Here is a 27142-nt window from a genome sequence, read left to right as displayed (position 1 = left end):
AACTCTCGCAAAGAAACCTTTGAATACCACCATAATTAATGCAGTTAAGAACACTCTGAAGTTTCCACACACAGCAGGGGAGTCGATGGGAATGATGTGTGCATCCAAGGGAAGAACTTGCCCTTTAAAATCCAGAGGACTTTATCAGATCATAATTTTAAGGTGGAACAACAGTAGGAACAGAAATGAATGCCACTATAGAGCAAACTAATGGACAATACATATACACAGGGTAACTGAAAAGTCAATGGAAGAACAAAACACTGGATTGCCTCCGAATGAGAGAGACAAATTGAAGATCTTATTTCACATGAAAAACAGATTCCAGAGACCCTTCCCACTGATTTAGTAGATGAGGCCTATTTTTACATGCAGCATTATTTTGAGAAATCATTCCCATTCCAATAAATACCACAATGACGGGAACCTGAGAATCAAATCAGAAGAGAGAACCCCTGGCAAGTCAAATTTGGTTCACATGGAAAATTATTTAAAGTAAAGTAGAGTTAAATAGATGTTTAAAAGTCCCAAGAAGTTGAGACAAGTTGTATGTTAGATTCTGCACCTCTGCATCTTCATTTAAGTACACCTTTCTGTCCTCTGAAAACATTACTCCATGCAATGCAACAATAAAATTGTTCTGAAAAGTTATGACAAATCACAGGTTTTGTATTTTCCTTGGTTACCAAATCAACTGGCCAAATACACACAATGATGTCTTATCAGGCCAAAATCCAGACTGATATTTACACCGCGATCTTCCCCAAACACCACTAAAATGTCTCTATGATGAGGGCACTGCTCTAACTACACAGGTGTGGGATTTAACAATTATAGAACAAATCATTAAAAAGGGCCTTAAAACCAAGGAAGAATGTCTCTGATATCAGTGGCTAAAACCAAACACACCAAGATAGCAGTGTCACAATTCCAACTAAACCATCAAAAAGCTAGGATAGAACTGTACAGGTCTTCTGGGACCAGCAGATAAGAAATGGTCCCACTCTGGGATCTTTGAGTGACCTTAGACCAAAGCCTCTCATACAACCAGTACCTGAAAATATGCCCCCCCCACACACACACAAAATAAAGATGTACTTAAATTTCATGCAGAAACTGGCAGGAATAACTTAAGGAGTTTGCTATCATTTTTATATTATCTCTTCACTGGCCTTTGTCTACTTTACTGATGAATACTGCTCACCCATTTGGGCATGTAACTCCCTCACAACCCTTATGGCTACATCTACACTGGCACCCTTTTCCGGAAATGCTTAAAACGGAACAGTTTTCCGTTATAAGTATTTCCGGAAAAAGCATGTCTACATTGGCAGGATGCTTTTCCGGAAAAGCACTTTTTCCGGAAAAGCGTCCGTAGCCAATGTAGACGCGCTTTTCCGGAAAAAAGCTCCAATCGCGAAAATGACGATCGGGGCGTTTTTGCGGAAAAGACTACTGTGCTGTCTACACTGGCCCTTTTCCGGAACAGTTTTTCCGGAAAAGGACTTTTACCTGAACAGGAGCAGCATAGTTTTTCCGGAAAGACACTGAGGCTACGTCTAGACTGGCCCCTTCTCTGGAAGAGGCATGCAAAGTAGGCAAGTCAGAATAGGGAAATCCGCGGGGGATTTAAATATCCCCCGCGGGATTTAAATAAACATGGCCGCCGCTTTTTTTCCGGCTTGGGGAAAAGCCGGAAAAGAGTGTCTAGACTGGCGCGATCCTCCGGAATAAAGCCCTTTTCCGGAGGATCTCTTATTCCTACTTGCAAGTAGGAATAAGAGATTCTCCGGAAAAGGGCTTTATTCCGGAGGATCACGCCAGTCTAGATGCTCTTTTCCGGCTTTTCCCCAAGCCGGAAAAAAAGCAGCGGCCATGTTTATTTAAATCCCGTGGGGGATATTTAAATCCCCCACGGATTTCCCTATTCTGACTTGCCTGCTTTGCATGACTATTCCATCTTATGGGACCAGTCTAGACGTAGCCTGACAATTTTACAGTAGATCGTCATTGCCTTTCCGGAAAAGCAAGCAGCCAGTGTAGACAGCTGGCAAGTTATTCCGGAAAAACGGCTGCTTTTCCGGAATAAGTGGCCCAGTGTATACACAGCCTATGAGTTTTCAACACTACTATGCAAATCAATATAGGGGCATAGTAAAATCAATGCCACAATCAGGGCTTCACAGGCTGGCACACAGCCATCTAAGTCTATATTTGCTGCAACATAATAATTCTTCAAGGAGTCCCATCATACTTGAGGGAACAAGGATCTTCCAATGCACAAAGACCTAAATAAACATATTGAGATTCAAACTCAAATCCACAAAACCTTTTTGGTTTGCAGCACACTGGTTTTTGTAAGGCACACAAAGGAATCAGTACACCACATTCCCTTTTTCCTCTCATTGCAAGTCAGCCTTCAAAATGATTCAGCAACTGGATCAACTTCACTCAGTCTCAACCCCTTTAGCAGTTTAATTTCTAGTTGAAACAAAACACAGGACTATGTAGCACTTTAAAGACTAACAAGATTGTTTACTAGATGATGAGCTTTCGTGGGCCAGACCCACTTCCTCAGAACAAATAGTCGAAGAAAATAGCCACAACCGTATATACCAAAGGATACAATTAAAAAAAATGAACACATATGAAAAGGACAAATCAAATTTCAGAACAGAAGAGGGATGCGGGGGGGGGGAGGTAAATGTCTGTGAGCTAATGATATTAGAGGTGATAATTGGGGAAGCTATCTTTGTAATGGGTAAGATAACTAGAGTCTTTGTTAAGACCCCGGCGTAAAGTGTCGAATTTTAGCATGAATAACAGTTCAGAGGATTCCCTTTCAAGTGCAGTTTTAAAAGGCTTTTGAAGCAGGATGCAGGTAATTAAGTCGTTGAGACAGTGTCCTTTCTGGTTGAAATGGCAAGAAACTGTTTTTTCTTTGTGATCCTGTCTAATATCTGTTTTGTGGCCATTGATCCTTTGGCGAAGTGTCTGAGATGTTTGTCCAATGTACATAGCAGATGGACACTTTCAGCACATGATAGCATAAATTATATTTCTGGATGCGCAGGAATATGTCTTCTTGATCTTATAACTCACTTGGTTAGGTCCAATAATGGTATCAGCAGAGTGAATATGTGGACAAAGCTGGCAACGGGGTTTGTTGCAAGGGAAGGTACCAGGGTTGGTATTAGTGTGGTATGTCCTGTGGTTGTTGGTAAGAATCATCTTGAGGTTAGGTGGTGGCTTAACCCCCCTCTATCCCCCAAAAAAGAGATTTGATTTCATTTTGGTTTTCTGCACTAAACAGTAGGATTTGACTAACATCTGGAGTGATTCCTCACACTTCCCCTACTAGCAGAGGATAGACTTGAGGAGTATAAACTATTATTAACAGAACAACAAGCTGAACATGGCTGCTTCAGCAATTTTTACAGTCTCACTTCAGTGACCTAAAGCCGTATATGAAAACAATTACAAAGTTTTCCAAAGAGCGATGCTTCTTATCGTGCTGTTTGTGGTCAGACCATTTCTTTGTACCAGGAAGCCCCCTGAAATCATTTTTCTATTGAGGTTACGGCTAGACTATGAAGGGTTTTCAGAATACCAGAGGTATCCCGAAAAAATTCTGCAGCGTACAGGGAACACGTTCGCTCTTCCGCTTTTTTTTGGCGGAAGAGCTAACATGCTACTTCGGAAGCTCCTGTAGTCCTCGTTCTAAAAGGAAGAAGGGGGCTTTTGAAAGAGGGTTTTTTTCTGACATTTGGCCCAGTCTAGATGGGCCAAATGTCAGAAAAGCCTCTTTCAACAAATGAATCGGAAAAAGGTACGCAAAATGTGGAGCGCATTTTGCGTACCTTTTTCCGACCAAAACTTATAGACTAGCCGTACCCTGAGTGAGGTGCTACTTACTGAAAATAGCATAGCGCAACAGCAGCAGTTTTCCCTGCTGTTCAGTTCATTCGTCCACTGAACTCCAAGCAACAACTCAGTCTGGATGTGTTCCTCTGGTTTTTAAAAAAAAAACAAAAAAAACCTGGCAGCAAACACTCCAGATGCTTTCCAACTACCAATATTTATGTTGTGACTACATGCCTTTTGTTCCATTCATCTTTCTTATCTGAGTAACTAATCCCTCCCCCCTTTAACTAGTCTCTACTCAGGTGAGAGCACACCTAGCACACTAATTTAATGGGCTTCCTCTACTTTTGACAGTCCACAGATTTATTAGAGGATTTTTTTAAGAACGTGTAATTTATTGGAATTCATTATACAACATCTAATTCAAAAATCAGAGCAGGCAGTTCTTATGAAGACATGGAAGGCAGCACAATCTCAGCATGATGTATACTACCAACTAGTACAATTCCACACCCTAATTGCAATCTCCCCCACAGCTAATGAGGGCAGGAGCGAAATTTTCTCTCCTCGCCATTTTAATTTGCCAGAAAGAAAATTAAAATGGTGAACAAGCTACTTATACACTAACCATGTCATCTAATACTTAGCACTTATGTTGTGCTTTACAAACTTTAAATAATCCTCAACACAACCTTACAAGACAGGCAATCATTGTCATTTTATAGACTGGTAAATAAGAGACTTGCCCACTGCCACACCGTGAATAAAGACAACAGAAATTAGAATTCAGGAGGTTCTTGGCTCCAAGTCTCATGTTTCATTACTAAACAATGCTGCCTCTCCCCCTAGACATCCAGTAATTGTGGTCCCTGAGCTAGTGGAAACTAACTCACTCGAAAGTTTGGTACAGTAGCACAGATTGCTACTATCATGCTACAGAAGTAATGCCAGTGGCTTTCTTCAGGTCATGTTTCTCTTTCTTTTGTTGGTTTCCATTCACTATCATTTTTTTTTTTTTAAAGGCGATGATGGATTTTTGATTCACTAGTAAAAGAGTGGAGAGCGTGAAGGGAAAGAAATAGGATGACTGGTTTCCATTTGATCTAAAGCGGTACAAAACAGAACACAGTGTGATTTGTCAGCTCCAACAGTAACAAAATGTTTCTAACTAGAAAAGTGAGCAAAACATACCAAGCACATCCATAGCTTAGTACTGTTGTATTCACACAGCCCTTCATGCTTTCACCCAGCTCTTATTTGGAAAATTATGCAAAAACATGTAACTGTTCTTCAATTCGGTTTTCTTAATCAAAATGGAGTTCCCACACTCAAGTGTTCAGTTTCTCTTCAGAGTTTTGCCTTCTGAAGTTTGTGTCGCAAACATTTTACTAAATCCAGATTTAGTCAGACTCTTCAATAAAATCTGTAAGTTGGGCACGTTTCACATAATTTTTAGAGCTTTTGTTTTTGCAACAGGGACCAGACATAGGTTCCCCATCCTAAGGACAAGAGGAGATGCCCCTGGAATTCAGTTATCAATATATACATTTTAAAAACACACAATGGCTCCTTTTTACATAAGGCATACATCCCAAGCAGGGATGTAAAATCCCATTTAACTGGTTAAACATAATGTTTAACCAGATAGTCAATTAAGGGAGGCAGGCAGGGGGCCCCTCCAGCCCAGCTGGATTGGTCCCACTGCCAAAGGCAGGGGCTGTGGCCTGAACAGGGGTTGCTCCACTCCCACCGGAGGTGGTAAGTATCACTCATTAAGGAGGATGCTTACTGGTTAACTGTTCACTTCCCTTACCCTAAGCGGTAAAAGGGAATGCATTCTGAATGAGGTCATACCAAATATACTCCTTAGACTAACTGCCTTCCATACTGTCAGCTAGAACAGCAGTAGTGCTAGCTTTGCAAAACTTGGTTAGTTATTAATCTTTCTCCTTCTAAATGTAGGATAGGTAATGATGACAGATCACTTACTGAATGACCATTCAGGGCCTCTTGCAGAGACCTGCCCCGAGTCTATTCTGTACAGAGTAAGCCCTTTTCAGCGATTAAACTTTCAAAAGAACTTGTAAAGAGTTGAACCAATTTAAATGTCATTTATATAAATATGTCCAGATAGTCTCGCATTATCACTTCATCAGCACTTGCAAACATGAATCTTTCAGCTCTGGGAATCAAGATTTATACCACCATCTTGGCACTCGACACCACTGCTGCAGCATTATCAGTCTATGGTAGCATTCATGAACATGCCAACTCCTGGTTAAATTACTAAACATAGTTCATGTCTTCTAACCGCAATGATGCTTCCAAGATGAATGTCAAATGACCAAAGCAAGGACTTCACAAACTCATCTGTAGCCCAGCAACATTCCACTACAGAATTAACTCTTCAGGAGTAGATGTTTCCACATCAAGTTGATTGGGAAAATCCCGACTACTGGGATCAGTGTTAATAGGCAGAGAAGAGTAAGAAGAACTTGGAGAGAAATCAGGCTCTGTTTCCTTTTTACTGCTGTCATCCAAGTTATGTTTTGCCTCTTATTTCATGGATCTGTGCTTTACTGTGAGAACTAGGGATGTCAAATCCTGTTTAATTAGTTAACCGGTTAAACATTAAGTTTAACAGGTTAATAACTAAATAACTGGGGGAAGGCTGGAGAGGCTTCCATCCCACGCAAGGCTACTGACTCCCAGCCCCTGAGTGCTGGAGCCGGCAGCACTCCCTCTTTCCCTGCTTCCACCCTCCCCCAGCCCCCACGAGAGGCTGCCAAACAGGATTGCTTCCAGGTAATGGTTAAGATTTTCCCCCATGCCAAAGATCAGCTGAAAGTAGATCACATGAATCAAATACAAGTACTATACAGACATCCATGCATGTAAAGCACCATGTAGATTTATGGTGGTTTATGAATAATTAACACAAGAGGTTATTAGAGTAGAAAACAGTTTAATCACCTAGGTTATCACTTATACTGGACATTGAATGTTTACAAATTTTGCTGAACTCTATTGGTTAGCAAAAGGCTACACATTCTCATCCTTGGCACAGAGACACATTCCTTCATTCAACTGTCACAGAGTGGTCTTTTTATGATATACCTGATGAAAATATCTTGCAACAGTCAGCAATACGAGGAACCGGGGACCCTGATGCACACCACAGCTGTGTTCTTGAACAGGGCGATACCAAAACAACGAATACTGGAGACCCATTGGTACAGTAGTGGCTAGGCAGGAGGGGACACTTGTGCGGCTGGACAATGACACGTAGAGTGGTAGGATCATCCCACCAGCCGGCCTTGCAGGTGGAGGGAGGCATAGATGCTCTGGCCGGGGGCTCCAGGAAAAATGTGCACCCCCACACCTTCAACTGTACTGCCCCCCAGCCTGGCACTCAGGGCTTGTCCTGTTCTGTCTGCCCAGTGCTCCTGCGGGCAAATGTGACTGGGGCACAGGGGCTCATTCTGCTCCATCTGGGGAGTGAGACTAGGGAGTGTGGGATTGCCCCCACTCCAGTACTCCACCTAGGGAGTGGGGGTCAGGAGCTTGGAAGACCCCGTGCAGAAGGACCTAGCAAGTAGAGCAGGGCATGCTCCCAACCCCACTCTGCAGCTTGGTAAGCCCCCACGCTCTGACTCTACTCCTCCTGCTGAAGCATCAGACAAGTGGTGCAGGGCAAGCACTGGGGCAGGAACAGATCTGGGACCAAACAGGGAGGGGGGGGGAGCCTGAATCATAAGCAGGCGGGCCACTGCCCACCCAGGCCCACCCATGGTTACACATCTACTACATGTCCGTCACTTAAATAGGGAAACATGTTCTGATTCATGTCCGTCCCAATCCACATGCAAGTTGCAAAGAATGGATATGCAGATTGGGACGATGTCAATTGGAACACATTCCCATACAAGGAGCAAGGGATACGGGGTAAATGTGTACCTGGAAACTTCATAGTTGCAAAAAAAGCTAATGTTGTCTGGGGTGTATTAACCAAAGTGTTGCATGTTACGCAAGAGAGATAACGGTCTTGCTCTGCTCAGCACTGATGACACCTCAGCCGAAGTCTTGTGTTCAAATCTTTCGTAAAGTGCAGTGGTCCGGAACTGGACAAATTGGAGAGAGTCCAGAGGACAGCAACCGATACTGTTGATAAAAGCTTTAGAAAGCCTTACCTATGAGGAAAGATTAAAAAGCTGGGCACAGTCTCTTGAGGAAAGAAGACTGAGCGAGACTCTGATGAATCTGCAAATATTTTAAGGGCCCTTATAAAGAGAAGAGGAGCCCAACTGTTCCCTCTGTTCAGTGGAGGTAGGACAAGAGGCAGTGGGCCAAATCTGAGATCTAGATTAGATATTACGAAAATCTTTTTAACTATAAGAACGGTTAAGATCTGCTATAATTTTCCAAAGACAGGCTGTACAATCCCCATCGCTGGAGGTTTTTAAGAACAGGTCGGACAAAGATCTGTCAGGGCTGGCCTACAGTTACTGTGCAGGGATTGGATTTAATTACTTCTCAATCTCCCTTCCAACCTGACATTTCTACTATGATTCTGTGACCCACAAGCAGCACAAGAAGCATGAAGAGGCACATACAAATAGTCTTTCTAGACTGCATTGTAAGCCTCTTAAGTATCCTCAAAGGGACACAGTTAGGAAAGATTCCCTCCATGACCATGTTCCCATAGCAATGTGTATATTGAGGGAACAGAGAAGAGGAAGAGAAATACGATACTCACTATAGCAACAGTCTCTTCCCTTGATGAAAATTCCCCCCAGTGACACATAACACAGAGGAAGATATTACGGTGTCAGTGAGACAGAGGAAATCCAGACAGGGAGATCAGTATTCTCTGCAGTCGCTCAGCCCCAATATTGTTCACAACTGAAAAAAACAACTTTCTTTGCCATCCAGATTCTAAACCTTTAAAAGAATACCTGCTTCAGAACCTAATCTCTTTGTAATTCTGCTTTAGAGAATTGACCAAATGAGGTTGAAATGACCAACTGATGTTGCGAGTATGGCAAATGAAATAATTCATGCTTCTCAATCCAGTTTTTGCTATCACTTACATACTGCAACTGTTCTAAAGGGAGCTGATCTTGGAACTAGACCATTTCTTTTTTACCACAGCTGAGCTTAAATATTACTAAAATTAATTTCCAGGGTTTTTGTCATCCTGTGTTATCTACAAGTTTTGGATGGAGAATTTTATACCTAGCCTTTACAGGAGAAATCAGTCTGATACTGAGTCCTCCAGAAAGAGAAATTAATATGATAATGTGTTTCATCTACTTAAGATAGTAAGAAAATGATAGTGAGGCACTGATCAAAATGCAAAAGCCTTAACACTTCACAGAGCTTCCATCAGAGAATTTTTTTTATTACTACTACTGCTAAAACAGACTAAAGATTTTCCTCCAGATTTCCAACTGCAGGTTTTCCATAGCTCCTAATGAACAAGCTTTGCTTCTGTCTTAATGGTGGTTGGACAGAACAAAGCGACCGCCACTCATTATACCTAGACCACAATGAAAGCACCTGCATTGACCTACATGAAATGTCAGCCTGATGAAATGCATCCTACAGAATACTCAAGGAGCTGACAGAGGCGATATCTGAGCCATTAACAATTATCTTTGAAAAATCCTGGAATAGAGAAGAGGTTCCAGAAGACTGGAAAAGGGCAAATATAGTGCCAATCTATAAAAAGGAAAATAAGATCAAATTACAGACCTGCCAGCAAAAATTCTATACTCAGAAAAATAAGGGAGCAAATAACTGAGCAATTTGCAAACATCTAGAAGGTGGTAAGCAACAACTAGCATGGATTTGTCACAAGCAAATCATGTCATACCAACCTCATAGCTCTCTTTGACAGTGAAACAAGCCTTGTGGATAGGATAAATGGTAGATGTGGTATGTCTTAGGGATGTGAACGGGTGACTGGTTAACTGATTACCTTGCTGGGTGATGCTTACTGGGTGATGGTTAACCAGTTCCACAGGAGCAGCCCCCTGCCCACAGCCTGCCATAGGTGGAGAGCTACTCCAACCCCAGCAGCCCACCCTGATAAGACCACACTGAAGCTACTGTAATGTTTGTTTTGTATAACCTCATCTTCCTTATGACCAAGGATCAGGAAAACTGGATTAAAGACGGTGGCTCCCATCTTGTAGAACTGTATCACAGAGAGCTTTTGTGTGTGATCTTGTGCATCATGCTTGGTGCTTATTGTGTCCTTTGGATTTGAAGAGGTCTACTACTGGGTGGCCCCATCTGTGAAATAGTGTGCTGGCCATGGGGATTTCAAGGACCACCTATGCAATGATCCTGAGCCCTTACGCTAAGGGCACGTCTAAACTACATTCCTCTTTCGAAAGTGGAATGTAAATGAGGCAAATCAAAAGTGCAAATGAAGCGTGAATTTAAATATCCCATGTCCGAGCGCTTTTTCGAAAAAGGGCTTTTTGAAAGTGAAAGTGCAGTCTAGACGGGGTTCTTTAAAAAAAAAACACAACCTTTTTTGAAAGAACCCATACTCCCCATTTTTTCAGGAGTACGAGTTTTTTCAAAAAAAGGGTTTCTCCCCCTCCCCAAAGAACCCCATATAGACGGCACTTTCACTTTCAAAAAACCCTTTTTTGAAAAAGCACTCGGACATGAATTTGCAAATGAAGCATGGGATATTTAAATCTGAGCTTCATTTGCACTTTTGATTTGCCTCATTTACATTCCTCTTTCGAAAGAGGAAGGTAGTTTAAACGTGCCCATAGTGAATCTGCCCTAGCAAAGTAATGAACTACTTAGTGGATTTGTTTTTAGAGGCATCACACTTGCCTCCACTTACAAGAACTGGTAATGTGCATCTCCCAGCTTGTCGATGTAGTTTATGCTCATGGGGTGTCTGTAAACTCCTATACTACATGAGGCTACAACGATGGGTGAAAGGTCTTAAAGGTTCACTGCAATGCCCTGAGGTCCATCATGCTTGGCATCTGGACTCCCATGTTTCATAAGCTGTATTCTTGGAGGGCAAGATAATGGTCACCCAAGGCTGGCAGAACAGCTGGCTATTGTGATGGGAAAGGAGAAAAAAAGGATACTCCTAGAAGACATTGGTTTTGACCTCCCACCAGCGAAACAAGTGGAGCAGCTGAGAAGGGACAGTCAATCTCCTTTGAACATTGTGTATTAAAAAACAAGATGACCTATGCAACCTCTAAAGATGCCATTAAAATAAATTTGCAGGTATTAAACATGATGGGTTGTATTATTAAGGACTGTTCAACACCTGAAGAAAAACTGGGAGGCAATGTAGTAGTTTTACTTGAAGGAAAAGCTTTACAAAAAGAGACAAGTGCCATCTGGATCGAAGGAGCTTCCATTTCTGCATCTCATTCAAGTCCTCCCTATCACATTCACCCCCAACCTTCCCCTTTATGCACACCTGGAGAGGTCATTAAGTTAAGCAGTCAAGCAGCTATTGCTATTTGAATATCTAATCCTAGTACTTTTATGTAGAGCCAAAAATGCCTTTATGCCATACTCAGTTACAACTGACAATGGGTGTATTCCTTGCAACACGTGCAATGAATGAGATGCTGAATGTGAACAGCTTAGAAAACACCAAAGGCTTAGCCAACTGTAGGCTCGAAAGTATTGTGCACTACTCAGGTGGTCGACTCTCTTCAGTATTTACAGTTGCTTGAGAATCTTGGACACTCGAACTCCTCACTTACCTCGACAATAGGGATGTAAAAACGTAACCGCGTAACTGCTAAAAATCCTAACAGTTAAAGGGTTGCATGTGCTGCAGGCTCTGCAGTATACAGCTTGTATATAAGCTTCATACTGCAGAGCCCACAGCAAAGCCAGCTCCCAGGGAGCCAACATGTAATCTGAGGTGGGGGACTGGTCTGGGCCTGCCCCTGCCTGCAGTGGGCCCCAGAGTTGGAGCAGCCCCTTATCTGGGGCAGGTAGGGAGCTGCTTTATCCCCTACCTATTAACCTGACCTGGTAAGACTCACCAGGTGAGTTAACCATTTACATCCCTATTTGACATGCCCATTTTTTGTGAAGTTGCAGCTGAGATAAGGGTGTTCTTAAAATACATTATTTCCTGGCTAGAAGGAGCAGGTCTGAGATGTCACCTTTCGGGAAGTGGGATCTGCTTAGTTCCCATATCTTGAGAACACACTTGCTCAGGATCTGTCCCACGGGGTCCTAACCTGTTCCCTTTGGAGCCTCTTACTAGCTACCTGCCTGGGCCCTAACCCAGAGCTCTCCCTGGAGCTTGATCTGCTCCTACAGGTTTCTCTTTCCTATCTCCACTTCACTTCCTTCCCTAGAATTCCCTCCACTTCTGTATAAGACCATGTGCTAATGATCCTTACCTAGTTCTGCCCCGTCTGGCCAGGAGGCAATCAATCACAGATGCACTAATTGGCACTTACTTCTGTTGGACAAAGAGTTAAGTCACGCAGCTGTTCTAAGCCTTTTGTTTCCCACTGAATATATGCTACTGAACAGGAGTTTACCTGTTTACCATGCGAGTCTTACAATACAAGCTGTTTTGTAAAACATCAGGGAGGCCAATTACTGTGTAAAAAGAGCCGTACATGGAACACTGATTTTGAGATCAAGAAAAATGTTGTAATATAACTTCTGGCCTAAGATACTTCTTGGGTCTTGTGTCTTTAACTGTGGCACAGAAGCTGGTCTCAAGACCCTGGATGGGGCCATTGGGAGTATCAGACTATCGGTATCGCCCATCTAGTGCAAGGAGTAAAGGTGCAGAAAATTTTACACTGCATTATGGCCTGGGTCTTGCTCAAAACCAGGAGGCATTGGATGTGGTCACCAGTGTCAAATGAGCGCCAGGCAGGAGACACACTTATTGAAGCCATTGCAGTATGGTCCCGGTGAGGGACTAAAGGCTCCAGGACAAGGGCAAGCTATATATGCTAAACAATCCTACCCTGCTCTATGCAAATTATTCAAAAATAATAATAACCTAAACTAAGGGAAGATCTAGCTTGAGGACACAAAGGCAAGTTCCATTAACTGTCACCTCAAACAGCAAAGAAACTGGGGGAAGGAGGTGAAATCAGGGGGCACACTCCTTTACATACAGTACGGTGCTAGACATCCCCCTCCAAAGGGCATGGCAGCTCTGCAGTTCAGTACCAGTAGCACAAAGTACCACGTGTGTGACTCCACAGATGCCCTACGCCCTCAAAGAAGAAGAAAATGATTTGTGGAAAGGAATACAGCGACTCACATGAATTTTCACTGGGCTATGAAACTTTGCATCTCTAAGAGAGCACTTCAAATCCAGCCCAGGTCAGTAATAATCTAAGTCACTGCCATCTGAAGACTGCTGGCTTGAAAGAAAGGAGTTGCCAAGTCTTAATTCAGTTCCTAGTAGACAGGTGTTCAGATCACAGAAGTCACCTCTAAAATTGGCACTAACTGTATGTAATCTTTGTTATCAGTCTCAGCAGAGAGCGAAAGGAATGAAAGGTCAAAGACTGAACTCCTCTTGCATTCCCAGATGCAGTGACACGGTCTAGACTCTCCCTGTTCTGTGGAATGAGGACTTGAGTCTCCCAGAACTTCCTATCAGCATTACATTTGCTTTTAAAAACATTTCCCCCTCAATAACTGAGTTAAGTAGGGCATTAGCTCCATTAGGGATTGTTGAACTGGTATGGTAAAATGGTACCAATGCAAACCTCCACTTCCCATCAGTTCTGAACATTTACTCTGGAGCTCTGCAGCAGTATCTGCAAGACTCCCTAGTGTTGACTAGCCCCATGTCTTCCCTTCAACAGTTTTCTAAACTGGCATGAAGAAAGGGAATACACCCCAAAATCAAGAGTACAATTCTACAAGCTAATTGGGAAAGTATGCCAAATGATCAGAGCCACATTTTTCCAGGCATGTGTTTTTCTATCGTAAGTAATGTGAACAAGTTACAGATTGAAATGAAATGCTGAAAAGTCCCCTTTAAGAACTCAAGATTTCAGTTGCTTTCACAGCAAATGCCAGTTGAAGCCTTCAAGGGAATGGTGTTGCTGCATACAGTTGTTAATTAGTCCATAAGGACTTTTGTTTGTAACAGTAGTGAATTAACTACTCCAGGAGAAATCATATTGGCTGAGCAAAACTCTATTGTCTTTTAAGACTACAGCAATAGTTAAATATCTCCTCCAATATATTTGTAATCAATGGTTAACCATGCCAGCAGATATTTGATTCTGCTAAAGATAGTTAGCTTCCTTGAATTTATGTACATTTGTTTGCCCACCTATTCACCTTGCATCACTTCCCACCGTTTCAATCAGATATGTTATTCTGTGAGCAGGGAGAATGCTAAAGAATGTGGGCCGTTCTGGAGAAGGGGACTCAGTATCCTTGAAACATAATTAAAGAGTCACAAGCGGACTTAATCTTATTGAGGTTTTACAGAAAATGTACTTAGCCCTGGCAGTAGCACTGTGCATTTAACAAACAAAATAAAAATTCAAATCAACTAGAGAAACTGCTAAAGCAAGCACTTCTGTAAAGTCTACATTGACAAACAAGTCATATATTTGCTGATGCAGCACAGCAGAGAAAAAACCCCACCCTTTTCTGATATAGTAAATTACTCCTTTGATGTACTATCCATAGGGTATTGGCCTGACTTGCACTACAGCTGTGGATGTCCATCAGGTCTAGAAGTTAGGCCAAATGTGTATGAGGGAGAAGTGTCTTTCAGACATACAGAAAACAGCCATAGAAGACAGACTAAGCATGTAGGCAATCAGGACTTCAATTACAATAAAACCTGCATTATCTGACATGCTTGGGGATTAGGGCATGCCGGTAACCTAAAAATTCTGGTTATCTAAGGAATAGGCGGGAGCTGTGTGGGCCTATGGGGGGGGGGGGGGAGGAGGCACACAGGAGCCATGTGAGGGCCAGGATGTGGCCTGCGGGGGGGTGGGGGGGGAGGAAATGTGGCTTGGTATGGAGGGGGCGGAAGCCAGGGGGCGGGAGCTGGAGATGGCAGGCGGGTGGCTGGCCTGCTGGGGGTGCCAGGAGCCGAGATGCTTGCCATTCGCCCCTCCCCCAGGTACATGCTGCATGCTCCTCTGAGGAGCGGCCCAGCACTTAAAGGGCCAGTTTCCTTTTTTTTGTTTTTTGTTTTACTTTTCCTGGTGTCAGAAATTTGCTGGTTTCTACAGTGTTCCAGATGCTTAAGTTCTGGATAGTGCAGGTTTTACTGTACCATGCTTACTGTTCCATAAGCCTATTCCTAATGAAGAGTGGCACCACCACCCTAGAGTCCTTCTGACTAAGAATACAACAACATACGCTACAGTGGGAAGCCCCCTTAACTTAAAGGGCCACCCTCCAATTTAGAGTTTGAGGTTCATGGGGTGAGTCTACACTGCACCGTTATTTGGAGATAAAAATGTGAGCATCTACACAGCCACTCCATTATTTTGAAATAATTTCAAAATAACAGGCAGCTTATTCTGAAATCTGTAAACCTCATTCCACGAGGAATAACAATAGCTATTTCAAAATAAGGCATGTGTAGATGCTCCAATGCTGCTATTTCGAAATAGCCTTCACCAGGGCCATTCTAAGTTATCCCTCCTCACTGCCTCCTGGGGCTCTAAATCAAGATAGCACGTCTACATTAGACAAGCCTGCTTTGGACTAATTTTGAGGCTTCCTTCTGGAATAGCTTATTTCAAAGTAGCCGTGCAGCGTAGACATAGCCTTAGTGTGACGGTATCCAGAATGTATGGCTTCAGATTTGAACGTCTTTAAAAAAGGTGACCCAGAAAGCACGGTTACTTTTCTGGGATCTACAAAAAACATGACAACATTTTTTTATGCTTCCTCTGTCGACATGGCACAATGAGTTAATTCTCAAAATCTACTCGCAATTTTACAGGCATTATGTGATGCTGCTTACATGAACAAGAAGTAAAAGTCACTCTGGTATCTGTGGTATTAGGAAATACAGGAAATAAAATCAGTCACTGGAAAATGTGAGACAGAAGTTATTTAACACTAAAGCAACAGGGTAGCCTAATGAAAGGGCTCCACGCTACAATATAAAAGTCTGACTCAATTCTCAGCCTCTCACTATCAAGCCTTACAAGTTGTAGAACATCAAGGAAAGCCAGGGCACCGTTCTGCCTGTTCTGGTGAAGAACAGGCCAGGGGACTGGTCTACACTTAAGGCTTAGGTGAACACAGTTATGCACGCCCCCTGAGCACCATAGCTATTCTGACATCTGGTGTAGACATAGCTACACTAATGGAAGAATGTTTCAGGTAAACTAGCTACCAAGGAGGAAGCGGCGTTCCTACAACTACAGAAAAACCTCCTTCTGTCCCTGTAGTCTGCATCTCCACTACAGGCTTACAGCGGCATTGCTATGGCACCACATTTATGACCTTGTAGTTTGTAATCGCATAAACATGGTCTTGGTGTCTGAAATTTAAGTGGGGAATAAAGGCAGATTTGACAATATACCAGGATGGGATCTGAATGACAACTGCATGAAGGAACTAACTCTGCACTAGGGGATGTAAAATCCCATTTAAATTGGTTAACCAGCTAAATGTAATATTTAACTAGTTAATGTACGCAGGCACGCTGTGGACATGGGCTGCTGCTGTAGGGCTGAAGCACCCCTGTCCGTGGCAGACCCTGAGGGGCTGGAGCAGCCCTCTGCCCACAGCAAGTGGGGAGCTGCTCCAGCCTCCATCGGTTAACCATTAAGGGTGATGCTTACCAGTTAACCATTCACATACCTACTCTGCACACGAAGCAGAGAACAGTGAAGGAGGAAAAGAAGAGACAATGTACATAGAGGGGAAGGGGACAAGCAGGGAGTTCAAAGGACAAAAAGGTCCATTTTACATTTGTACTTTGTGTCAGGCATTTGTACATGTGTCTTTTACATCTGTACAGGTGTCAGGCATTTGTACTTTTAGAATTACAGTGATAACGTACAAGAAACACCTACATTTGCAGCTTTGTATTAGTCACTTTACAAGTTAATTACAATAAGAATTTATGGAGTCTATTACAGATTGGAAAGGTCATTGCAGAAGAGAGAAAGTTAGGACAACAGCTTCAGCAAAACATTGGAACTGTGAGTAAATCTAATTTTCAGGTTTACTGTTGTAGAGTGTGGCAACAAGGATTTGCATTTGGTTCCTGCCTGATTTTTATATATTAACATCTTTTCTAAGTAGGACTGTCAAGAGATTAAAAAAATCCCCACCTGCATGCACAGGCCCCCAGGAATGTGCACAGCCCACATTACACCAGGGAAATCAGGGGTCAGGCAGTTACATTCCACTTAGGGGAAAGAACCTGGTCTTCTGTGAAATTTTCTGCTGTTACAGGGTTACTTAATGACATGCATTTTAACATCCCTAAACAACATGAATTGCAATGGAAGAGTTTCCTATGTGTCACAAAAAGTGACAACTACTTTACCATCTTGGCTTGCAAACTATTCAGTCTGCTCCTGTAGCTATTTACACAAACTTCTTTCAACTGATTGGCTGCATTCTGGAAAGTTGTGGGCTCTTCAGAGCCCCATCCTTATGAGGAACTATCAACAGTCCAGGCAAATGCATTAATAGAAATATTCCTCTTAGTAAAACCAGGGAAGTAACATACTTTGTGATTCACCACCCACAGACTGGATCTTTGCCACCCTGCCTTGATATTTGCACAGATGGGTGTGTGTTCTTGACTTTTATCCAATCTAGAGTTTAAAAAAAAAAAAAAAAAACTTTTATACTTCATCCAAAAGATGTTTCAGAAGCTGACTGTCCATTCAGTAGTTTATCTTTAGCTTGCACACATCAATTTATGATTAAAATGTAAGGACATGTTCACAGTACTACTCAGAGCCTGGATGAACAAACAAACATCCACACTACTGTAAAATAGGGACAACATCACACAGAACACTATTCAAATAGATTGTCAGTTATTCTCTCAGACGGGTGGGGCAAAAGGGGTAGTTTGCCCAGGCTTCACCCTATTTAAGAGGTTTCCTCTGAAAGGACACCCTAGAATCCGGTAAAATTGCTATTCCTGCATACCTCATCAGCAGGACTTGCTAACCGGCGGCAAGCCCCACTCGCTTTGCGCCGGCTCCTCCGGGTTGTAATCTATTCGCCACGGGCAAGGAGATTACATTATTTGTCGAGCCCTGCTCATCAGTATGCCCCTTGATCTATAATTGTGCAAAATGTGGACAGTTCTGTTTTCTGTGAGCCGAATAACAGATTATCCACAAACTGCTGGCAGAGCTGGAAATAGGAGACTCCTATAAAGAGGTAAGATACAAAATCTACCAAACAGTGCTTGTACATATTGACTAAAATTTCGGAGTCAAATCCTGGCTTCTGAAATCTTATAACAGTTTTGCCATTTACTTGGAATGGGACAGAATTTGGTCCCTTGCATTTAGTTAGGCAAACTGTATCCTAAGTATAACTTGCTCACCTCTGTAAAGTACTTTGACACAGATGATAAAGTGGTACATAAGTGCAAAAGCAGAACTACTATCCAGAAGTTTCAGTTGAAATAAATAAGACAAAAGATGTGTAAGTCTGGGAGATAGTGGCCTAGTGGATTAGGTATCAGTGATGGAACCATGATACCTGCCACTTGAGAGGCATGAAGATTGATTTAAAAGTGCTAAAATCCAAAATAAAGTGACCAGAGTGTACAGCACAGTTTTGGAATGTGCTCATCTAGTTGGAATACCTTTAATGAGGAAGGCAGAGCACTACAGAAATCATAATTAGCTACTTAGTACTCTTCCCCCTCCTTTAATCTAGTGACCCATCTCTCTTGACTTTGGTGAAATCTGAAAAACAGGCAGGAGGGAAAATGGAGGTCTGTAATTGTCTACAGATCAAATAAGCCATTAACACCTTCCAGCATAATACCTCCACTTTAGCTCTGCCCATCCTCCCAATACAACTGAACATGCTGAGGCCTTGAATGATTTTTTCCAAGAAAGAAACACTGATGAGAGGCATAGGATTTGTCTGTCTGTGTCTCTCTCGCTCTCCATTCCCCTTGACATGGAGTGGGAAGAAGGAACAATGATAAGGGGGAACAAATAGCTCTTGGCATGGGGGAGAAGAGTATAGAGAGGCCCAATATTGGGAATGGAGGTACATCAAACCCAGAGTATGGGAAAGATGAAGACCCATGAACGGGAAGAAGGGGGACAAGGGAGCACTGAGCCCCTACCATGGGGGAGATATTAGCTGACAGAACCCCCAAGCATGTGGTGGAGGGAAGAATCGGGAGAGGGACATACACGGAGTCCCTGAAATAAAATGAAAAAGAACAAATATTTGTTCCATAAGTCTGGAGGCTGAGCCTGGCCATTCACTGACAACCTACTGCCTCAAATGCAAACCCACATGCATACCTTTATTCCACCCTGGTAACTGTTTGCATAGCACCAAGTACAAGAAAATAAAAATACTGCTGTATGTGGACAAAAGAAGCTTTAGTGCATTTGCTTACTATTAAGCATCTTGGATAGTTTCATTTAGAAACATTAAGATAGTAAAAACCCTAGCTTTGTTTTGTATTTTGGAGTAAGACATTACTAAGAGCAGCTTCTTAGGAGCTGAACTGTAGTCTCTTAAGACAGTGGTTATCCAATTCCTTACTAAGATAACCCACCAACTGCACTACTCTGCTCCCCGCTAGCACCCTTGCTTTCCCTTACCAAACCTGCCCCCTCCTACAGTCCAGCTGCCTCCCTCTCTCCAGGTCCAGGCCACAATCTCTACCAGGTTGCTGTCTACTCTCTGGCTCCAGACACTTCCTCTGTGTTGTTACCCATGTCACTCTCTCTGCCTCTGAGTTGCAGGCAGTGTCATGAGAATTGGGATCCAGGCAGCAGTAGCAATGCAAAGAAAGAAGCAGCTTGTTCCCAGTCCACATATGCCCCAGAGACTGCTGCCCAGATCCTGTACACTGCTGCCCAGAGGAAATGAAAACACCAAGGCAGGAGGTTGGTAGCTCATCTGAACAATGTGGGACACACCAAGTCAGAATCCACAATTTGGGAGATGCTGCATTAAGAGTCAAACATATCAACCACCCCAACTGCGATCAAATATATCCGATTAACAATACAGATGCTGCCACTAAAATAGGTCTATTGTACTTGAACCAAATTTGCCTATAATCAACCTTTCTTAGTTGTCCCATGCAATTGATTATTAGCTAGAGATGTGGAAGGAACCCATACAGAGATTCCAAATCACCAAGGGATGATAAAAAAACAGTTTAGAGAAACTATTCAATCACCAGGACATAAGTCAAGGAAACTGAGTCTTCCTTCAGTTCTCTACTCCTGTATGGGAAAGGCTGCTAAATAAAGACATTGAAATTTAACGGTATAAACTTGTTCCAAAGATAAGGTGACAGAACAAATATTGACAGATACTCTGTGACAAAAGCAAATGAGGTTCAGATAAACATGAAGGATGCACTCAAGTAGCCCATAAGGCTCTTTCCTCTCCAGATATACTAGCACCTTCAGAGTGTGTTCTGTAGTTTGACACTAAGCACTGATCCTGCAAATACTTAAGTACAGGCTTAACTTTACACATGTGAGTTAACGAAACTACTTGTGCACACAAACACTTGCAGAGCTGGGATCTTGGCTAATATTGCCAAAAGGACCATAATTCAGGTACCCCTAGAACTAACGTCCTGTTCAGCATGAGGCAACTAGGCTGCTTTCCTGAGGAAGAACTAACTTGCAGATACACTTTAAGTGTAATAGAGTTGCTGCTATAGGGCAATATCTTCAAAGAATTTATAAACAGACTAAACTGTTAAATCAATCAGGTTTCATTTGCAAGAGAAAAAAAGGTATCAAGCTGCTTGTTAGCTAAAGGTTTTCCATCTCTTCCTTGGTACCAACCTACAAGTTGTACAAATCATACTCAGATAATGCAGATTAATGCCTACCTGCTGTTATATAAATACTTAAGACACACAGGTGAGATTACTCCCATCTATTCTCAAATTTACCTGAGAGCCTTAAATATTCAATATTTTAAAAAACTTGAAAGCAAACAAAATAGCAAACTTTAGGCCTGCAAGAAACTGGAGCAGAAACTTCTCGCTTGAGTTTTTATACACTGTAACCATTGCATGTTTTGGTGCTATTGTCACAAAGGAAGGAAATCATGCCATAGCCATTCAAGTTTGGGTAGATTTCTATAATAATTTAACCTCCATGGAATCCTATCTATAATCAGTTGGAAACCTTGCATTTGACTTATCCCGAAAACCATAGATAAACAGAATCTAATTGAGGAAACATTTAACTAGCCAAGGTGAACTAGACTTCTAGTTAACATGTCTATTCTATGTTACAATAAGCAATAATTTAAGACGCCTACTTTGCCAATGAAGTTCTCTACTCTATAAATTCATCTCATGACACAAAGAAACTAGAATATCTTAGGCCTCATCATATCAGTTTCACATGCTAAAAGCAGGTCTAGCTTGAACTGAACAAGTTCTTTACACTTCCATTACGCTGAGGAAATTGAACATTTCTCTCTCCAGCACTGAAAGGGGAAATGCAGCCACATCTCCTAGAGAACAAACTTTCAGAACTTTCTCTTCCTATTAAGGAAACAAGATGTGTGCAAATAGCTGCTGAGTAAGCAGCAACTTTGTGTTTCTTTTAAATGTTTTCTAGAATATATGATCACTTTTTAAAGAGAAAATCCTAATTTTTATTTGACCACCACATTCTGTACATCGTATTTTCCTGTATGGAGGGAGCAATGCCTCATTATTTTCCTCAGAGATGAAGAATGTCTGTACTGGGCCATATTGGGTCAGACCAAAGATCCATCTACCCCAGTATCCTGTCTGCCAACAGCGGCCAATACCAGATGTCCCAGAGGGAGGGAACACAACAGGCAATCTTCACGTGATCCTTCTCCTGTCACCCATTTCCAGACAAACAGAGCCTAGGGACACCATTCCTACCCATCCTGACTAACAGGCATTAATGGACCTAACCTCCATGAATCTATCTAGCTCTTTTTTGAACTTTTTTGAACTTCTGTTAAAGTTCGTCTTCACAACATCCGCTGAATGATCTTTATTCCCTGCTATCTAGCTATTACATCAGACAGCAGCCTTACAAATGAAGTCTAAATCATGCTTCTTTAAGTATTTAAATGATGTTTTCTAATGAATCAAAAGACATCACTTTCCATGTGATACTTGCTTTTTGTCAATTCCTCCATCAGGGCTCAATTTCTATACTATTCCAAGACCCTGTCATTTTGAAGGAGCAAATGAAACTGAACTTATGTTGCTCCCAAATGATGGTGCTCAGCATTGTCATTAAGCTACTAAGATGGGCCATAATGTGTGTTAAAATTAATTACATTAGTCCTACACTGGTCTACTGGAAACTATTTAATTTCACATTTGCATATGCAGTGGTAGTATAGCTATGTCAGTCCTAGGAATTAGAGGGAGTGAAGGTGGGTGAAGTAATAACTTTTATTGGATTAACTTCTTTCACCAACAGAAGTTGCTCCAATAAAAGATATTGCCTTGCCTACACTATCTCTGAGGGTAAGTCTACACGACAGTGCTATTTTGAAATAATTTAGTCTGCATCTACACAAGCAGGCAGTTATTTCAAAAGAATGTCAAAATACTGTCAAACTGAAGGGTTTCTTACTCCTACTCCTGTAACCCTCATTGTACGAGGCATAAGGGAATAGAATCACAGAATCACAGGAAGAGACCTCGGGAGGTCATTGAGTCCAGCCCCTTGCCCAAAGCAGGAACAATCCCAACTAAATCAACCCAGCCAGGGCTTTGTCAAGCTGAGACTTAAAAACCTCTAGGGATGGAGATTCCACCACTTCCCTAGGTAATCCATTCCAGTACACTTCACCACCCTCCTAGTGAAATAGTTTTTCTTAATATCCAACCTAGACCTTCTCCATGAAGGAAAAAGTTCTATGTAGATGCTCCCAATTTTAAAATATGCTACACATAGCTCAATTTGTGTAGCCTTATTTCAAGTTAAAACCTGCGTAACCTAGGTCAAAGGCTCATGTTAGTACAGACAAGGCCTCCATGTAAATGAGCATAGTTCATCAAACTCATTGAGCATGAGTCTGGTTTATACCAATACCCTTTTATTCCACTATGGCAGTTTTACACTCACTTCACATTGCCAGAGCAAAATACAAATAAGTGATAAAAGCTGCTTCTCACCATTGAAGTAAAACTAGTTCTAGGTGTTTAATGCTGTACAGATGCACCCTTACATTTGCACAACATCTTCCCTTGCTAAAACTGAAAAAGTTTATTATTTTAATCAACTATACACAGGGATTGTATCCGTCCCATCCATCACTGAAATATAGCTGCTGCTTAAGTTTCCTAGCCCGCAAATGCTGGAGGGCCAAATAAAAACTAGCAGCTGGAGTTTATGCCCTGTGCACGTCTGAGGTCTTGAGCTAGTGGGAAATGAAGACTCTAGCTTGTTAGCTTAAATTTGTCAAAAGTTTAATCTTCTCTAATAGCCTGAACATCTCAGCCTTGGTAACAATATTCTTGACAACTGAAACATGACAGCTGCATGTACAAGGAAGAACTTCCAATGCTGCTACTCCAGAAAAAATATTTTTAAGACTGACTGGATACAGGGGGATCACTGCTAAAAAGAGGGGGGGGGAAATACCATACTTTCACAGGGAGAAACATCTGCTCACACTTTCAGATGGTAGCTAGTTGATTAAATCCTACATAGAACAGCTCAGAACATCATTCCACAGCTGTTAGAGATTATATACAAACTGATGCAGCAAAAATCTCAGCAAGCAAAATAACCAAAAATACTACAGTACCACAGTAGACACTACTACTTTTGCTCTCTTGAATTTGATCAGTAACTACAGTTTCCCCTAGCGTCCAGACCAAGACCAGCACCTTCCTACTTTACATTCATTACACTGAAAAATGAAAGGCTGGGTCTTTTAAAATAAACTTACCCTATTTCTCCTACTCCTTTCACACATGTACTCCTTTTTAATGGAATCTTTCCACCCTTTACTAAAATCCTGGGTAGGCGAGGAATCCAGGATTTCAATTCTCCTTCTTGCCTTAGGTTTCACTTCTTGCTCAGTTAAACAAAGCACATACAAATTTAAGATGAGCATCAGCGGGCCCCATGGAAGGGCAATGTATACCATGTTAGTGATTACACACAACAAGCACTCTAGATAGCAAGCTGTACCACATCCCACTGCCTGATAGGCAAAAGAGGGGGGGATTTTTGGGTCAACCAAAGGAACAAGGTAGCTACTTATCTACACCTCTTTTGGACTTTGAAGTTAGGCGTTTCCCTGCCAAGCAGAGGTGGATCCTTAAGTTGCAGCCACTATTCAGAGCGTAAGGCTGGGAAAGAAGGGATAGGACTGCGGTGAGAGGCAGTGATCATCCGCGTCTCAGGACTTTGCCCACACAGACACACCTGCCTACTTTTCATTCCCTCGCCCAAGCTCTGCTTCCCGAGCAAAAATGAAACCACAACCCTGGAGCACCAGGCACGGCTGCTCGCCAGCTGCCCTACCTGCTGTCCAGCAGCAGCCACGCCTGGACAGCTCCCGCGAGCGGATCAACTCGGCAGGGATGGGGGGTCCGGGGGGACGGCGGGTCCCGCCGCGCAGCGGGAGACGCGGGACGGCGCAGCCGCTGCCCCCCCCCCCCCCCACAGGTGTAACCCGGCACGGAGCCTGGCGGGCCCCCCCGCAGTTGGCCGGGGGGGGGGGGGCAGCGGATCTGCGCCCCGCTCCTCAGCACGCGCCGGGCTCGGTGACAGCACCGGGGGGGGGGGCCCTGCTCGCCGCCCCTCCCCCCCCGAACCGGCCCCTCCCCCGCCCGGCGGATACAGCTTGAATCCCCTCAGGATCTCCTTGGCCCGCTCGTCCTTGGTCGACATGGTCCCGCGGCGGCTCCGCTCCGCGCCCCGGAGCCGGGCGGGGGGGAGGGGGGCTGGGCGCGCTCACGGGCCTCACCGGGACAGCGACCGCGGCGCTCGGGACGCTGCACCCGCCACCGTCCGACACCCCCAACCAGAGCGGACCGGAGCCGCCCCGCCCCTGGGAGCGCCGGCCAATCGCCGCGCCCCGCGCCACCGCGCCCCGCCCCCTCGCTCCCGACCGACAGCGCCCGCAGCCAATCAGGCAGCGCCGTCTGCGGCGCGCAGGAAGGGAGGCTGCGCGGCGGTCGCTAAGGGGCACGTCCCAGCAAACTGACGTCGCCGAGAGACGGAGGCGGGAGCCAGGAGCGGAGCTGCAGCTGCGGGTCTCGGCCACAAGGGGCGCTGCCGCGCAATTGCGCATGCGCCGCTGAGGGTGCTTCGCTGCGCCCCCTGCCGGCGGCAGCATTGGCTGCAGGGGCAGGGAGCCCCCATCCTTAGGACCTGGCACACTTGGGCAACCCCACCCCCCAGCAGCTATAGGAGTAAAACAGCTGGCTGTGGCCCCCAGCACCACCACCCCTTGCACTGGGCCTCCTGCTGCAAAGGGCGAGTGCTTCCGCCTGCAGTCCCCCCTCGAAGGGCTAACCATCCGACATCCCAACATGGGCCAGAGAGCAACTCGCATATCCTGGTCAGCCTGTACCCCATAATGTTCCCTAGGGTGTGATGTCAGCCTTGCCTGCCTGCTCCCTCCCCTGTATGTAGCTGCACCCCGACTGGGTATAGTGCATGGTCCCAGCTGGGGCACTGAGACCACTTGCAGAGAGAATAATGAGTCTGCTCTACAGCCTTAGCTGAGATCCAACTGACTTTTAGCTCAAGTGCTAGAGCAGGGGAGGGCAGGGGCGTCCCATGAACCTAGGCAAACTAGGCAATAGCCTAGACCGACGCTGGCCGGGGCGCCCCATGATTACGTCACGGCCATTGACGGCAGTGCAGGCGGGGCCGCTGATCGCGCCTTCCGCCTAGGGCGCCAGCTGCCACAGCCGGCCTCAGGCCACTCCTGGGGGTGGGCAAAAGGGCCTCCGTGGGCCAGATCCGGCCCACCGAGTGGGTTGATCTGGCCCACGGAGGCCCTGCCGCTTCCCCCACCCCCAGGCCAATTAGGACCTGGGTGTGGGGAAATGCGAAGCTTCCTCCCACCCTGGCAGGACCATGCAGCGCTTTGAAGCACCATGCGCTCCTTGCAGAGTGGGAGGAGACATCACGTGCTCCCCCGCCTCCAAGTGCTGCTTGGCCTGGGGGTGGGAGGAGTGCGCAAAGTTTCCTCTGCCCTCCCCTCGTCCTGCAGCACTTCAAAGTGCCATGCACTCCTCGCAGGGTGGGAGGGAGCTTCGCACACTTCCCCACCCCTAGGCTCTGATTGGCCTGGGGTTGGGGGAGCATGCAACGCCTCTTCCCGCCCTGCCAGGGGCATGGGTGCCTAATGGGAAGGGGGGCAAAGGGGTTCCCCCACCCCGAGACCAATCATGGTCTGGGGCTGGGGTAGCCCAGAAGCATCCTGGCCCCACCAAAAATTATTGCCTCCCCCCCTTGTGCTAGAGGTTAATGCACTAAGCTCCAGAGGTCGCAAGTACAGTTCCGCTTGCAGCATTTCACAGTCAGGCCCTATGCCCGTGGATGGACATAGAATCATAGACCACTAGGCCTGGAAGGGAGCTTGAGAGGACAGCGAGTCCAGTCCCCTGCCCTCACAGCCGGACTCAACACCATCTAGACCAGACATGTCAAACAGGCGGCTGGAGGGCCACATGCAGCCAGATCGAAGTTTTTTGTGGCCCACCACTACATTTTATAAAAGGATAAAGTGCGGCCTGCTGGCTGCTCGGAGCACATGGCCAAGTGCAGATCACACACGGTCAGCCGCTCTACACACGGCACCGCAGCAACTGCTCGCGGCCAGCTGGGCTGCTCTGCTCACGGTCCCCAGCACGTGCTCCTGGCTGGCCGGGCTGCTCTGCGCAGGCTTCAAGTGCCTGCTCACAGCTGGCCGCTGTACTCACACCACCCCAGCACCCGAGGAAGAAGTGTGTGGCTAGGGTTGCCAGGTAGACCCCGCCAAAAACCGGCTGGGACGGGGGTGGGGCTGGCCAGGAGGGGGGCGGGACGGGAAGCAGAGCTGGCGGGGGGGGGGGGGGGGTCTGGGGGCC

General features: G+C 44.6%; 1 protein-coding gene across 1 annotated transcript in view; it reads right to left on the bottom strand.

Moving 5' to 3' along the window:
• The window catches only part of PDE6D (phosphodiesterase 6D), a 43655-nt gene extending 18537 nt beyond the window's left edge, over positions 1-25118 (bottom strand). Inside the window, exon 1 of the mRNA XM_075938155.1 lies at positions 24901-25118. Within this exon, the coding sequence (XP_075794270.1) occupies positions 24901-24950 (50 nt within the window). The 5' untranslated portion in view covers positions 24951-25118. The remainder of the gene's footprint in view (positions 1-24900) is intronic.
• Positions 25119-27142: the final 2024 nt, after the last annotated feature.

This window comes from Pelodiscus sinensis, chromosome 10 (genome assembly GCF_049634645.1).
Source record: "Pelodiscus sinensis isolate JC-2024 chromosome 10, ASM4963464v1, whole genome shotgun sequence".
Taxonomy (NCBI): Eukaryota; Metazoa; Chordata; order Testudines; family Trionychidae; genus Pelodiscus; species Pelodiscus sinensis.
Note: the sequence above shows the minus strand (reverse complement) of the source record. Positions and strands in the feature narration are given on the sequence as shown.